Source organism: Lutzomyia longipalpis, chromosome 2, assembly GCF_024334085.1.
Source record: "Lutzomyia longipalpis isolate SR_M1_2022 chromosome 2, ASM2433408v1".
NCBI classification, from domain to species: Eukaryota; Metazoa; Arthropoda; class Insecta; order Diptera; family Psychodidae; genus Lutzomyia; species Lutzomyia longipalpis.
The window spans coordinates 5,930,864-5,943,432 of NC_074708.1; the positions used below are offsets into that span (position 1 = coordinate 5,930,864).

General features: G+C 38.1%; 2 protein-coding genes across 4 annotated transcripts; one reads left to right on the plus strand and one right to left on the minus strand.

Annotated features, from left to right (window-relative positions):
* The first annotated feature begins 52 nt into the window (after positions 1 to 52).
* LOC129788825 (protein ovarian tumor locus-like) lies at positions 53 to 5,154 on the plus strand. The gene is made up of 5 exons (XM_055825204.1): positions 53 to 180; positions 497 to 822; positions 884 to 2,379; positions 3,399 to 4,100; positions 4,183 to 5,154. The coding sequence occupies exons 2-5, from the start codon at positions 506 to 508 to the stop codon at positions 4,698 to 4,700; spliced, it is 3,033 nt and encodes a 1,010-aa protein (XP_055681179.1). The 5' UTR covers positions 53 to 180; positions 497 to 505; the 3' UTR covers positions 4,701 to 5,154.
* Positions 5,155 to 7,677: 2,523 nt separating this feature from the next.
* LOC129788826 (regucalcin) lies at positions 7,678 to 11,196 on the minus strand. 3 transcript variants are annotated; one of them, XM_055825207.1, is made up of 5 exons: positions 11,091 to 11,196; positions 10,139 to 10,301; positions 8,525 to 8,743; positions 8,219 to 8,434; positions 7,678 to 8,147 (listed from the first exon to the last, which is right to left on the minus strand). In XM_055825207.1, exons 2-5 carry the CDS (start codon positions 10,299 to 10,301, stop codon positions 7,807 to 7,809), a joined length of 939 nt encoding a protein of 312 aa, XP_055681182.1. In that variant the 5' UTR covers positions 11,091 to 11,196; the 3' UTR covers positions 7,678 to 7,806. The 3 variants fall into 3 exon arrangements, with proteins under 3 accessions (XP_055681182.1, XP_055681180.1, XP_055681181.1); XM_055825205.1 differs by lacking the exon at positions 11,091 to 11,196 and adding an exon at positions 10,809 to 10,934; XM_055825206.1 differs by lacking the exon at positions 11,091 to 11,196 and adding an exon at positions 10,366 to 10,934.
* Positions 11,197 to 12,569: the final 1,373 nt, after the last annotated feature.

The window sequence follows — 12,569 nt, forward strand, 5'->3', positions numbered from 1 at the left end:
CAACTAACAAAAAAAATCCCGCCGAAATCTCCGCGATTCCTGCAGATGTCGCTAAATTCATGGCGAGTTTTTTTCTTATCACCCCAAACTTTTTTATTATTGCTTTGTTTCGCAATTTTGTGCAAAATATCGTGAAAAATCACCCCCTTTGTCCCTGCCGCACACGCAAAATTCTCAAAGGTACGTGAAAAATGTGTTATTTGTTGGGGGAAAGCCTTGTGGGATGCATGGAAGGCCGGGGAAATTTTCCCTCCACACGCTTTCCAAAATGGACGCCCTTTGTTCCTGCGATTTGGTTGAAAATTTTGGGAAATTCCTCAATTTTTGTGTCAAAATGTTGAGAATTTCTTGCAAAAATTGTTGGGAAATTGAGTTAATTTCTTTGCCTTTGTTTTCTTTATCCAAATTGAGGGATTTGATGCGCAAATAAAGATGAATGATCCCGTTATTTGAGAGTTTTCCTTTCATTTGAAATTTGGAAATGAATGTTTTTTAGAGGTGCAAAATGATGCAGCGTACAGTGGCCCCAGGGAGCAGGCAGGCGCCGGATCCGCATGATCAGTACTTGGAGAAGTTGGGCTACTACCGGAAGCACACCGGCAGGGATTCCTCGAATCTCTTCCGCGTCATCTCAGAGCAACTCTACGATACGCAGAAGTTTCATCTGCAAATCCGGGAGGAATGTGTGGGCTTCATGCGCCGCCACAGGGCCTTCTACAGCCAATTCGTGCGGGAGGATTTCGATGATTACCTCCTGGATCTCTCCAAGCCACGTACCCACGGGGGAATCCTTGAATTTCGTGCTCTGGCAGCACAATACAGGTGAGTTTTCTCTTGCAGCTCTCTCCCATCCGGAGAACCTTCTAAAGAAGCTTCCTTTCAGGCGAAATATGTTCGTCTTCGAATCATATGGGAATGATTTGTGCTCAAATGGGAAGTACCTGGACTACAATCCGGAATACACGAGAGACTTCCAGATCTTCTATACGCCCGATCGTCACTTTGACACCATCTACCACGTGGATTATGTGGAGAATCTCGCCTTTTGCCAGGCCCTTGCCTATGAGATTCTCTATCGGGGCGTCTTTAAGCTTCCGGACATTAATTATGCCGTCGAAAGGATGCTCCATGATCCCGATGGTGTCACCACGTCCATCGTGGTGGATCCCACGCACAAATGGTGCGGGGAGTTCCAAGATTTCGGGGAGATGCGTCAATTTTACTTTGATCGAGCCGAAGAGACAAATTGTGTGCTGAACAATCGTGATCTGTGCAACTTCCACAATCCCCAATTCCAGGAATTCGTGGCGAAGGTGAAGAAGCAGGATAAGGAGAAGAAGACTCAGGATATGCCTTCGCGTTCACGCACGTTGGCCTCAATGCTGCCCATGAAGGACATTTCGTGCGTTTGCCAGCTGCTCAATGAACAAATCACCCCGTTCCCGTACAAAGTGGCCAAATCCCTCGATCCCTACATCTACAGGAATGTTGATTTTGACGTGTGGTCAGACACACGGAGGGAGCTACGAGCTCTCCGATGGGATCGGAATTACCTCCGTGTGGGCGTGCGGTGTGCTGTGAAGCTTCACTCGTCGCAGGATCAGCTCTACAATTGCTACATCCAGGACATCCCTGAAAACGGGTCATGCGAAGTGTTTGTGGAGGAATTGGGTGAGAAGCATCGTGTTCCCATTCTTCAGCTGCAACCCCTCAATGGGCATCAGTGGCGCTCATGGATGGTCCCACTGAAGTATCCGCGGCATACGAATGACAAACGCCTCAATGGATGGGGTGAGAGTCCGCAGAAGAAGGGCATGAAGACAACATTCAGCAATCTCATGCAGTACACCACATTTGATGAGATTAAACCCTATCCCATGGAAGTTGTAGCCATGCCGGCTCTCACGGGAGGAACCAGTGCCAATGGGAAGAACGCGGAGGAGAAGCCCAAAAGTGGGGAGAAGGAGAAAGAAGATGCGGCGCCGAAGCAGGAAGATGTGAAATTCTACGAAGATGATTTTGAGTACTGCCACGAGGTGCCCTACGGAGCACCTGCTATGCCACTGTACTACCCCCTGGACCCCATGGCAGGGATGTACATGATGCCACCTCAGTATGGGATGCCAATGCATCCCTGCTATGGGAATGTGTGGATGTACCCACCAACTTCCGGACCACTTCCACCACCCAATACTCTTCCAATCTATCACACCCCCAGTCCAGCATCGGGACTCTCTCTTTCTCCGCCACATCTCGCAGCATCACCCAATTCCATGCACCTTCAAGGATCTGCTCAGATGTGCAATGGGCAGTTGTACTTCCCGGATGTTGACTACAATGCTGTACCGAGTGTAGCTCCAAATGCCGCCGATCTTCCATGTAAGTTTTCCTCTTAAAATTTTCCAAGAAAAAAGATTTATTTTGATGAGAGAAAATGCTTAAAACACTCTCTATCTCTTTCACACGAGAGAGAGAATTTTGACGCTGATCGTGCAGCCAATGAGAGAGCTGTGTTTGTTTATCTCACGTATTTTAAGCATTCTCATTGGCTACACAAGCTCATTTCCATAGAAACTCTCTCTAAAAAGAGAGAATTCGGGGAAATCATCTAAATGGATGGAACCTGTAAATATAAAAAAAGAGAATTTCAAGAATTCAAGAATTGGTAGAAGAGACTGAGGCGCAAAAGTACTAAATTCTAGCCAAAGAAGTGAAATTCAATTTAGTACTTTATAGGCTTAAATTTAGTACTTTTACCATTGTATTCAGTATACTTTTTCAGCTAGAATTTGCTATGTTTTTGACTAGAATTCAGTATGTTTTCCGATAGAATTTAGTACTTTTAACTATTGAATTTGGTACTTTTTTCGACTTGAATTTATTACTTGGGCTAAATTTTAGTATTTTTTTGAAAATCCAATCCAAAGTAAATTCAATAATTAAATGTGCTAAATTCTTGACGAAGATATAGTAAATTCCAACTGAATAAGTTCTGGTTTCAATCAGAAAAAGTACTAAATTAAGGTGAGAACGAGTACTAAATTTTAGGCGAATAAGTACTAAATTAAATCTCGAAAAGTACTAAAAAGGGGAAATCATCTGAATGGATGGAGCCCGTAATAATAAAAAAAAAGTACTAAAAAAAACTGAGAAAATAGTAAATTCAATCCGAAGAAGTACTAAATTTTAGCTGAAAATGTAAAATATTCAGATCTTTGGAAATCACTAATCTTCGGATTACTCGCAAAAACAGTCAAAATATTCAGCAGATAAACACCCTTTGGAGAATTTCGTTAATTTTCTCTCTCCAAAAGAAAATTTTAATATACAAAATTTATTAAATTTTCACGATTTTATTACTTTTTAGTCAAAAAATTAATTAATTTTCTTCTTTTCAGTGAATGATTTAAAGACAATTCAATTTTTCTACAACACCGGCATTGAGTATTTCACATATATGAGGGAGAATTTTGGCTTCAATACACCCATAATGGGGATTTGTGATGTTCAGGGGATTCCTCTGCAGCAACAAATGCCCACCGGAGATCTTGATAATAATGAGAGGATTTGTGTTCAGCAATCATTGAATATTAAAATTGATTGCGATTCTCAGGGGAATCCTGATCTGCAGCAGCAGCATCCTTCGATGAATGCAATGCCTCCGAATCAGATACACGGTCAGAATACACCGCAACATGGTCAGCAGATGAAGGTGAGTGGGCAGCATTCTTCAGGGAATCGAAGCAATCAGCGTCATCGCAAGGAGCACACACCGAAGAGTGCGACGAAGAAGCACAATTATCATTATTACGGGAAGCATCAGCAGCAAGGAGAGAATTATGGGAAGAATTGTGGGGTAAATCAGGGCAGAGATGTGGGAGATGGGAAGAGTAATCATGGAGAGAATCAGGGCAATGGCCATGGGTACCACGAGCCACGTCATGAACAGCGTCATGGGGTGAAGAATGAAAATCCCCCAGAGCCCGTTTACAACATCCCCCCACCGCCTCTCTTTGGGGGCTATCCGAATTACGATGGGGAGCCTACATCGCCACACGTGAATCCCTATGGAAGTGCTCAGTACTACAGCCCCAATCAAGGTAGTTTTTGCAGAAAAGAAAAAAAAACTTTCCGGAAGGGAGATTTTTTATTTTATTTATTTACTTTTTATTGTTCTTGCAGGAATGTCAATGCCAATGTATCCGGTGATGCCTCCGGCAGGAAACTACCCACCGCCACAGACACCAACATCAATGGCAGCAGCACCCTGTACTGGTCCGGATGTAACTGTAATGCCACCCCCAATCTTCCCGCAGGCGGCACCGCGTGGGATGGGTGGTGGGGGGAATAATGGGGTGGTTGACATGGGGAACTTTGTGCACGGCCCAGTAGTTTCGGGTGGTTGTGGTGGTGGTGGTATGAATGCAGCAGCAGGAGGAATGGGGATGATGGCACCTGGAGGTGGTGGGAACTCCTGTGGGCCCTCACCAAGGGGGAATGACAATGGGGGTGTCTCCTCATCCCCGTATTGCGTCATTCCACCCCCGAGCTCCTTCCAGTATCAGCCACACCCCAATCGTCCCGCGAACAATTGGTATCCGATCACATCACGACCACCCCCACCGTCAGTGGTGGTGTCGCACAGTGGCAACCTAGCAAGTGGAATTTATCCATCACCAACAGCTGATATTCCACACTAAATTTTCTTTTTTTTTTTTCATTAATTTTCATAATTTTCTCATCACAATCATGATCTAAAAAAAAACGTATTTTTTATATACTTCCTATTCTATTCTATTAGTTACACAATGCTAGTAGCATTGCTATATTAACTATTTATCCATTAAAAAAACCTTTTTTGTTTCTTCGGTGGTAGATCGTTGTTGGGAAATGGGCACAAAGGGTCTAATATATTTTCCATACTTTATTACATAATTATTAATTCTTTTCTAAATAACAATATTATGGGTTTTCATACTTCTATATATTTTATAGATCTATATAGTCTATATATATATATATATTGATTATATTAGTGATTTATATTTCTATGTTAATTAGTTTAGTTTATAAAAAAGGAACTTTCCTCAAAAGGAGAAGCTCCAAGATAATTTAATTAGAGCAAAAATAAAAAAAATGGTGTTAAAAGCGCAATTTTCTTTTTAATCGCTGAGTCCAGATTGAATGAATCAAACTTCTTTTTTTTTTATTAAATGGATTAAAGAACGTGAACGTTTAATTCAGGACATTTGAGCAAAGCGAGATGTTTTATTTTCTTCTAAATTTTTGGTGATAAAATTGAATGTTTTGTATTGAATATTTGCAGTAGATCGTCACTTGCAACAGCACTAGTCGTATTTATGTTTGGAACCTTTTAAAAAAAAAATGTTTTGTACGGGATGTTGTGCAGGGGCTTAGCTAAAAATCAATTCAAGTCTTTTTAGAATTTTTTTTTTAAATTTTGAATACGTTAAAATGAATTTAAAATAAATTGACATTCATTCACAAACTTTGACATTTCCCTTCTAACGTTTGATATTAATTTTTAATATTTAATGATTATTTTTTAACGTTCGACGATTCTTTTCCAACAATTCAGACGTTATTCAATAGTTGACGTAATTTTTAACCTTTGACATGAGTTTTAACAACTTTCTCATCATTTTCTAACGTTCGGCTATATCATGATTCTAAAGAAAATCCAAAACTTCTTTAGCTTTTACAGGAAAGTTTGCTATTTCATAAAAAATCGGAATATTCTCTAAATCTTAAGAATATTCGCAAACGAATATCTTTGAAATTAACCCTTGAAATTCACTTAAAATCTTGAAATTTTAGTACAACGAGGTAAATTGTCGCTTCCCTCCAATTTTCCTCGCCCCGCTTCGCAGGGTTTTGTTGCGCTTCGCGCAAAATTTAAAGAGGAAAAAAGTTGTGATGGTTTAAATTTTTATTTGTATATAGTCCCATATTGTGATGTATCACCGGAATATTAAACCCAATAAAATTCAAATTCAAATGGGCCACTTATCAAACCCAAAAGAAAAATTGGCAAAGAGAAGAAATCATTTTCAAACAACATTTCTGGCGCGAAACATTTTCAGGCGTCACGGATTCATTTTTTAGCGTCACGGATACATTTTTGGCGTCACGGATACACATTTTAGCGTCACGGATACATTTTTGACGTCACGGATACATTTTTTGGCGTCACGGATACATTTTTGACGTCACGGATACATTTTTAGCGTCACGGATACATTTTTTAGCGTCACAGATTCATTTTTGACGTCACGGATACTTTTTTGACGTCACGGATACACATTTTAGCGTGACGGATACATTTTTGACGTCACGGATACTTTTTTAGCGTCACGGATTCATTTTTGACGTCACGGATACATTTTTTAGCGTCACGGATTCATTTTTTAGCGTCACGGATACATTTTTGGCGTCACGGATACACATTTTAGCGTCACGGATACATTTTTGACGTCACGGATACATTTTTTGGCGTCACGGATACATTTTTGACGTCACGGATACATTTTTAGCGTCACGGATACATTTTTTAGCGTCACAGATTCATTTTTGACGTCACGGATACTTTTTTGACGTCACGGATACACATTTTAGCGTGACGGATACATTTTTGACGTCACGGATACTTTTTTAGCGTCACGGATTCATTTTTGACGTCACGGATACATTTTTTAGCGTCACGGATTCATTTTTTAGCGTCACGGATACATTTTTGGCGTCACGGATACACATTTTAGCGTCACGGATACATTTTTGACGTCACGGATACATTTTTTGGCGTCACGGATACATTTTTGACGTCACGGATACATTTTTAGCGTCACGGATACATTTTTTAGCGTCACGGATTCACTTTTGACGTCACGGATACATTTTTGACGTCACGGATACACATTTTAGCGTCACGGATACATTTTTGACGTCACGGATACATTTTTTGGCGTCACGGATACATTTTTGACGTCACGGATACATTTTTAGCGTCACGGATACATTTTTTAGCGTCACAGATTCATTTTTGACGTCACGGATACTTTTTTGACGTCACGGATACACATTTTAGCGTGACGGATACATTTTTGACGTCACGGATACTTTTTTAGCGTCACGGATTCATTTTTGACGTCACGGATACATTTTTTAGCGTCACGGATTCATTTTTTAGCGTCACGGATACATTTTTGGCGTCACGGATACACATTTTAGCGTCACGGATACATTTTTGACGTCACGGATACATTTTTTGGCGTCACGGATACATTTTTGACGTCACGGATACATTTTTAGCGTCACGGATACATTTTTTAGCGTCACGGATTCACTTTTGACGTCACGGATACATTTTTGACGTCACGGATACACATTTTAGCGTCATGGATACATTTACAGGCGGCACGAATGCATATTTTGGCGTCACGGATGCATTTATTTTACTAATTAATTAGTAAAAAAGAAATCAAACCTTTCTGGAACTGTTGTCTTCATTTAATCACCTTTACAGCATCCAAACTTTCTTATAAAAAAACTACAAGTTGGAGCCTAATCAGACCCAGAAGACTTAATTCGAGACTTACTCTTAAATCTCATCTCTTGAGGTCCTTTTGCCGAATAGAAAAATGAAATAAAAACTCTTAATTCTTTTGCTATTTTACTTCTTTTTTTTTTGAAAATTTCTCACTCATTCTCAGCTATTTTAAAAGAAATAAAAAAGATTTTTCTTTACATTTTTTCCTCAATATATTGCAGAAGAAAATTGATTGTCGTTCAAACATTAGCACGAGTCATCTTTGTTCCCGTCACACCGAGACCTGTAACTGCGAAGACACCACCCGCTGGTGGGGGTTGCGGGGAATTTCTCTCTGTTCCCGCCGTCGTTACGTATAGGATGTCAAGATTGGGGCCACCAAATGCAGCTGAAGTCACCTGTTCGCACGGAATTTTAATTTCCTGCACAATCTTTCCGGTGTTGGGGTTAATTTTGAAGAGCTTAAAGCCACCCCAGAGGGCAACAAAGAGATTCCCCTCAGAATCAATTGTCATGCCATCCGGTACGAAGCTTGGGCGTTCACCGTCATTGCTGAAGTCAATCACAACACGAGGATTTGCTGCAGGAAGAAAATAAATTGAAAATTATATTTAAATAAATAAATGAGAAGAGGAAGCAAAAAAATCTTACAAATGTCCCCCGTGACGGGATTGTAGGAGTATTCCTTCACATCCAGTGCACATGAGTCGATGTAGTAGAATTTATTCGTCTTCTCATTCCAGGCCAATCCATTGGATACTGAAACATTGCTCTTCAACTTTTGATAAACGCCATCCTTGTTGAACTTGTAGAGTGACCCGAATTGAGCTTCAAAGAGGTCACCACACTCCTCGAGTCTCATTGTTCCTACGCCCCCCAAGAGAGTTCAAGAAGGTGAGTTCATTGAGTTTTCTGAATCCTTTCCAGGAATTTTTTTTGACTCCTTTCTCATTTTACCTGCAAATAGGCGACCTTTGGGATCGGCTTTCCCATCGTTGAAGCGATTTGTTTTGTATTTGGCATCATCTTGTTCCACCTGACCCACCAAGCGTGTCACCGTTGCCGTTGCGGATTTACCATCCCACGTTGCAATACCCACACGACGGCCAATTCCAATGGCAAATTCCGAATCATTTCCCTCCACGGGGATAATGAAGGAGATCACGGGCTCTTTCTCTGGCGAGTTAAGAATTTTTGCAAAAGAAATGAAAAGTGAGTAAAAAGAATTTATTAACAATTTTTATTATCATTAATCAAATAGCAAGAAAAATGTGAGATTTTTTTGAGATTTGTGATTCAAAATTTATTGCACTGAAAGATCATAAAAAATCGTGGATTAATTTTATATTATTATTTTACTAAAGATTATACGAATTTAATGTTTGAAAAATCCAGGTGGAGATCACTTGTGGATCTTCTTGTTCTTCGTCTAGACTTTTTTCTCAAGATGTTATAAATGTTTGCATCTGTTTTATTATTGTGGGGCATAAACTACTTTTTATAGTTTTATTCGTTGTATCAAAATAAGAGTAATTGAGGGCTTCTAACAGTTATTTTTTCTCCAAGGGAGCTTAGAATTTACATATTTCTTATGACTATGCCAATTTTGTTATAAAAGTAGGGGAGTGAAGGGCTTCTTGCCTCATTCATAGAAAAAAAATGAGGGTAATTTTCTAAGCTCTTGAAAGTTTTCCTTAATTTTTTTTCTTTATGCTAATTCAACAAAACTAATCGATAAATTGCAATTCCTTCAAATAGACAAAAAGATCGTTTTTATCAATATTAACCATATGGTTAATATATTGATAAAAACGTTAAAATATTTTAACCCAGATGTGTCCATTCTACTATATTTAGAACACTCCCAAAAGTTAGAAAAATTTATTTCTTGAGCTTAAACTTTGAGCCAGAAAATTTGGACTTGTCTGGGTTAAAAGAAAATAATATTACTTCAAAAATATCTTTATAAAAAAAAATTGAATAAAATTTTGAACGTTTGATAAGTCCAACAAAAATTATAAGACAATCATGAACTTCGTGATAAGTGGTTAATGTATTGTGGAGGTTATTGTAGTTTTTTTTTATTTTTTAGGAGTATCAACTAGCCCCACTCTTCTCTATGTTACTGTATAACATGAAGATTTAAAAACGTGTTTTTAGGTATTTTCGATTTTTTAATGAAACGATTTCTAAGGAAAATTCGTGGAAAATTGTCTTTTATGCTTTAAAAAAATAAAGAAATTAAAGATTTAAATTTAATGCGAGTAGCAGAATTATCTTAAAAGGTAATAAAACATTAAATCAACTCAGAAATTACATAACTGGAAAATTCCAAACTGATAAAAAAATCTTTCGAGAGCATAAGAACTATCACGAATTCTTAAAGGCCGGCACAAATGGGTTAACTGATATTCCTTCAAGTGCTTATCTAATTTATTCTCACTCATAGATCACACTAATAGATCAACCAACTAAAAAAATATTCTTTAATCACTTTTTATGCTTTATGATTGATTTCTCACGGAGATTTAAAACATATTTTTGTTGCTGTTAATCACTTTAATCACTCACCAACAGTTGCGGTGTAGGTTTTATTCTCAGCATAGTTGTAGCGATTAATGGTTCCACCGTAGATATCGACGTAATACAAATTTTGCGTTTGCCAATCCCAATGGGGACCCTCACCGAGATTTGTTAGCGGTGCCGGGAGTTGTTCAACTTTATACGTGGCCATCTGAATGGAAAATGCGGTTGAGGAGAAGAAAAGCAAAGAGAAAAAGTCAAGAAAAAAAACGAACAAGCACTGAAATTTGAGATTAGCGTCAATTGAGCACGAGAGTCTTCCAGAGAATGAGCTGTGCGCGGCTGAGTTGCCGGATGAATTTGTGGTGTTGCCTTTATCAGTCTTTTTGAGCGTTTTATACTGCGTGTATCACCACACACATCCTACACTACACTCACAATGTTCTTGTCTCTGCAAAAGACTCATATGCGCGAAGAGTTTGTAATGGAAAGATTTTATAAATGAAATCTCTCTCTTGTGCTTGTTATCTGCCAGTAAACTTCATTATTTTAATTGCATTTGTTGTATTTTATTTTCAATATCAAGAGCAATGTAAATGCCTTCTCATAACAACAACTATAAGTGATTGAAATTTTATTAAATTTCCTCATTTTTCTTTTTTGCAAAAAAAATAATTTTTCAGTTAAAAAGCTTTTAAATTTTCAAAAGAAAACTCACACAAATTGCTGAGAAATTAACCAAGAGAAGGATAAAAATTTTAGTCATTTTTCTCAAAGAAAAAGGAAGATTTATCACAGAATACTCAGGAATTTCAATAATCTTATTGGGCAGAAAGACACTAGAATACTGAATATGAATGAAACATAAAGCTCACAATATCCCCACTCCCTACATATTTCCCAAACACTTTTTATTTTTTTACTTTTACTTTCAATACCAAGTTTTTTCGCAAGAACTAAAAGCTATTGTTCAATAGAAAATCAATTTATTGAGACTTACATTGAATTGTAGTGGGGGAAGACGTTGTTGTTGTTGTTGTTGGTCCAATAAAGTCAAGTTTACTCCAATGTGAATCAGATGAAACTGCAGGGATTGAAATTAAATTTTACATGAAATTATTCGAATTATTACCAAACCGAAGGAAGAAAAAAAAAACGGAGAAAATGAAGAAATCTTTGGCCTTTAGACCTCCTTATATGGTAATTAGTTGGTATACCACAATCGTGGCATACCAAGTATTGTAATCGTCGGAAAAACCGACCATCTCAGATCGGGCTCAAACTTGGTATGAGCACGTTTTAGACATCCCACATTACGAAAATGGTGGTGGAAAATTTTTGATCCGGCCGTCCTGCCGGCCGGTCGCCCAAACTTTGCCTTATATCTCGAGAACGGCAAGAGATAGAGACTTCTGGTTTGAAGTTTTCTATAGAAATGTGGGTGTAAAATTTCATTTTTTCACATTTTCAAAATCCAAGATGGCCGCCGTCCGCCATTTTGAACTACTGTCAACCATTTCCCTTATAGCTAGAGGTCTGAAATTTTAGTATGTTGTAGAGCTCAGTGAAATGTTTTCATCAATAATTCATACTTGACAATCGGTCAAGCGGTTTAGCAAATATGGCGGCCTAAAGCAAAAAGTGTTTTTTCGATATATCTCGAGAACGGCTTGACCGATTTTGACCATCTTGGTATCAAATGAAAGGTATTACGAAGCCCTACAACTGTCTAGAACATTTCAAGTTTCAAAAACATCCGCAAGAGGCGCTAAAAATAAAAACAAAAATTGCCTAACTTTAAGGGGCAATATCTCCGAACATCTGTTATAGATTTCCTTTAAATTTTGATATGTTGTAGCCTGACTCAATATCTTTCACCAGTCCGAAAATGAAGAAAATCTATGTCGCCGTTTAGAAGATATAACCATTTGAAAATTTCTTGAATTTGAAAAGTTCTAAGAGCCATATCTCTTGAACGGCTTATCCGATATTGCTCAATTTGGTATCTAATTAAAGGTTTTGCAAAACTCTATAACTTTCCGGAACATCAGAAACCTCTAGAACCATTCCTTGAGGACAAAAAGTGCAAAAAACTGTTTTGGTAGAACAAAAATCCGCCATTTTGTGTTCTGGAGGTGACCTTGAAATGTATCGAAATATACATCAGATTATAGCTTATTTCAATACCTTTCCAGAACTAGTCAAGAAATTTCTGTAGGTCTAATAGAACTTAAGATATAAGAATTTTAATTTGTCAAATTACGAAATTTTACAAAAAATCGACTTTGCCTCTACTCACAAATTAAATTGCAACGCATAGACTGACCCATCCGCGTTGTGGTATACCAACTCTAATAACTGGACGCGTTATGATTGACTTTCTATTCCTTTTTTTCTCCATTGATAAATTACTTTTTGAACGCAGAAAAAAAGGAAATATAAGTCTGATAATTTTAGATGCTATTTTAGTCTAATCTGG

Bases quoted from the DNA above. Each gene is read 5' to 3' on its own strand.
- LOC129788825 (XM_055825204.1), top strand. From the start codon at position 506: ATGATGCAGCGTACAGTGGCCCCAGGGAGCAGGCAGGCGCCGGATCCG. The intron at 2,380-3,398 runs GTAAGTTTTCCT...TCTTCTTTTCAG, and splicing joins AAATGCCGCCGATCTTCCAT to TGAATGATTTAAAGACAATT. The intron at 4,101-4,182 runs GTAGTTTTTGCA...TTGTTCTTGCAG, and splicing joins GTACTACAGCCCCAATCAAG to GAATGTCAATGCCAATGTAT.
- LOC129788826 (XM_055825205.1), bottom strand. From the start codon at position 10,856: ATGACTAAAATTTTTATCCTTCTCTTGGTTAATTTCTCAGCAATTTGT. The intron at 8,744-10,138 runs GTGAGTGATTAA...TTAACTCGCCAG, and splicing joins AACCTACACCGCAACTGTTG to AGAAAGAGCCCGTGATCTCC. The intron at 8,435-8,524 runs GTAAAATGAGAA...TGGGGGGCGTAG, and splicing joins CAAAGGTCGCCTATTTGCAG to GAACAATGAGACTCGAGGAG.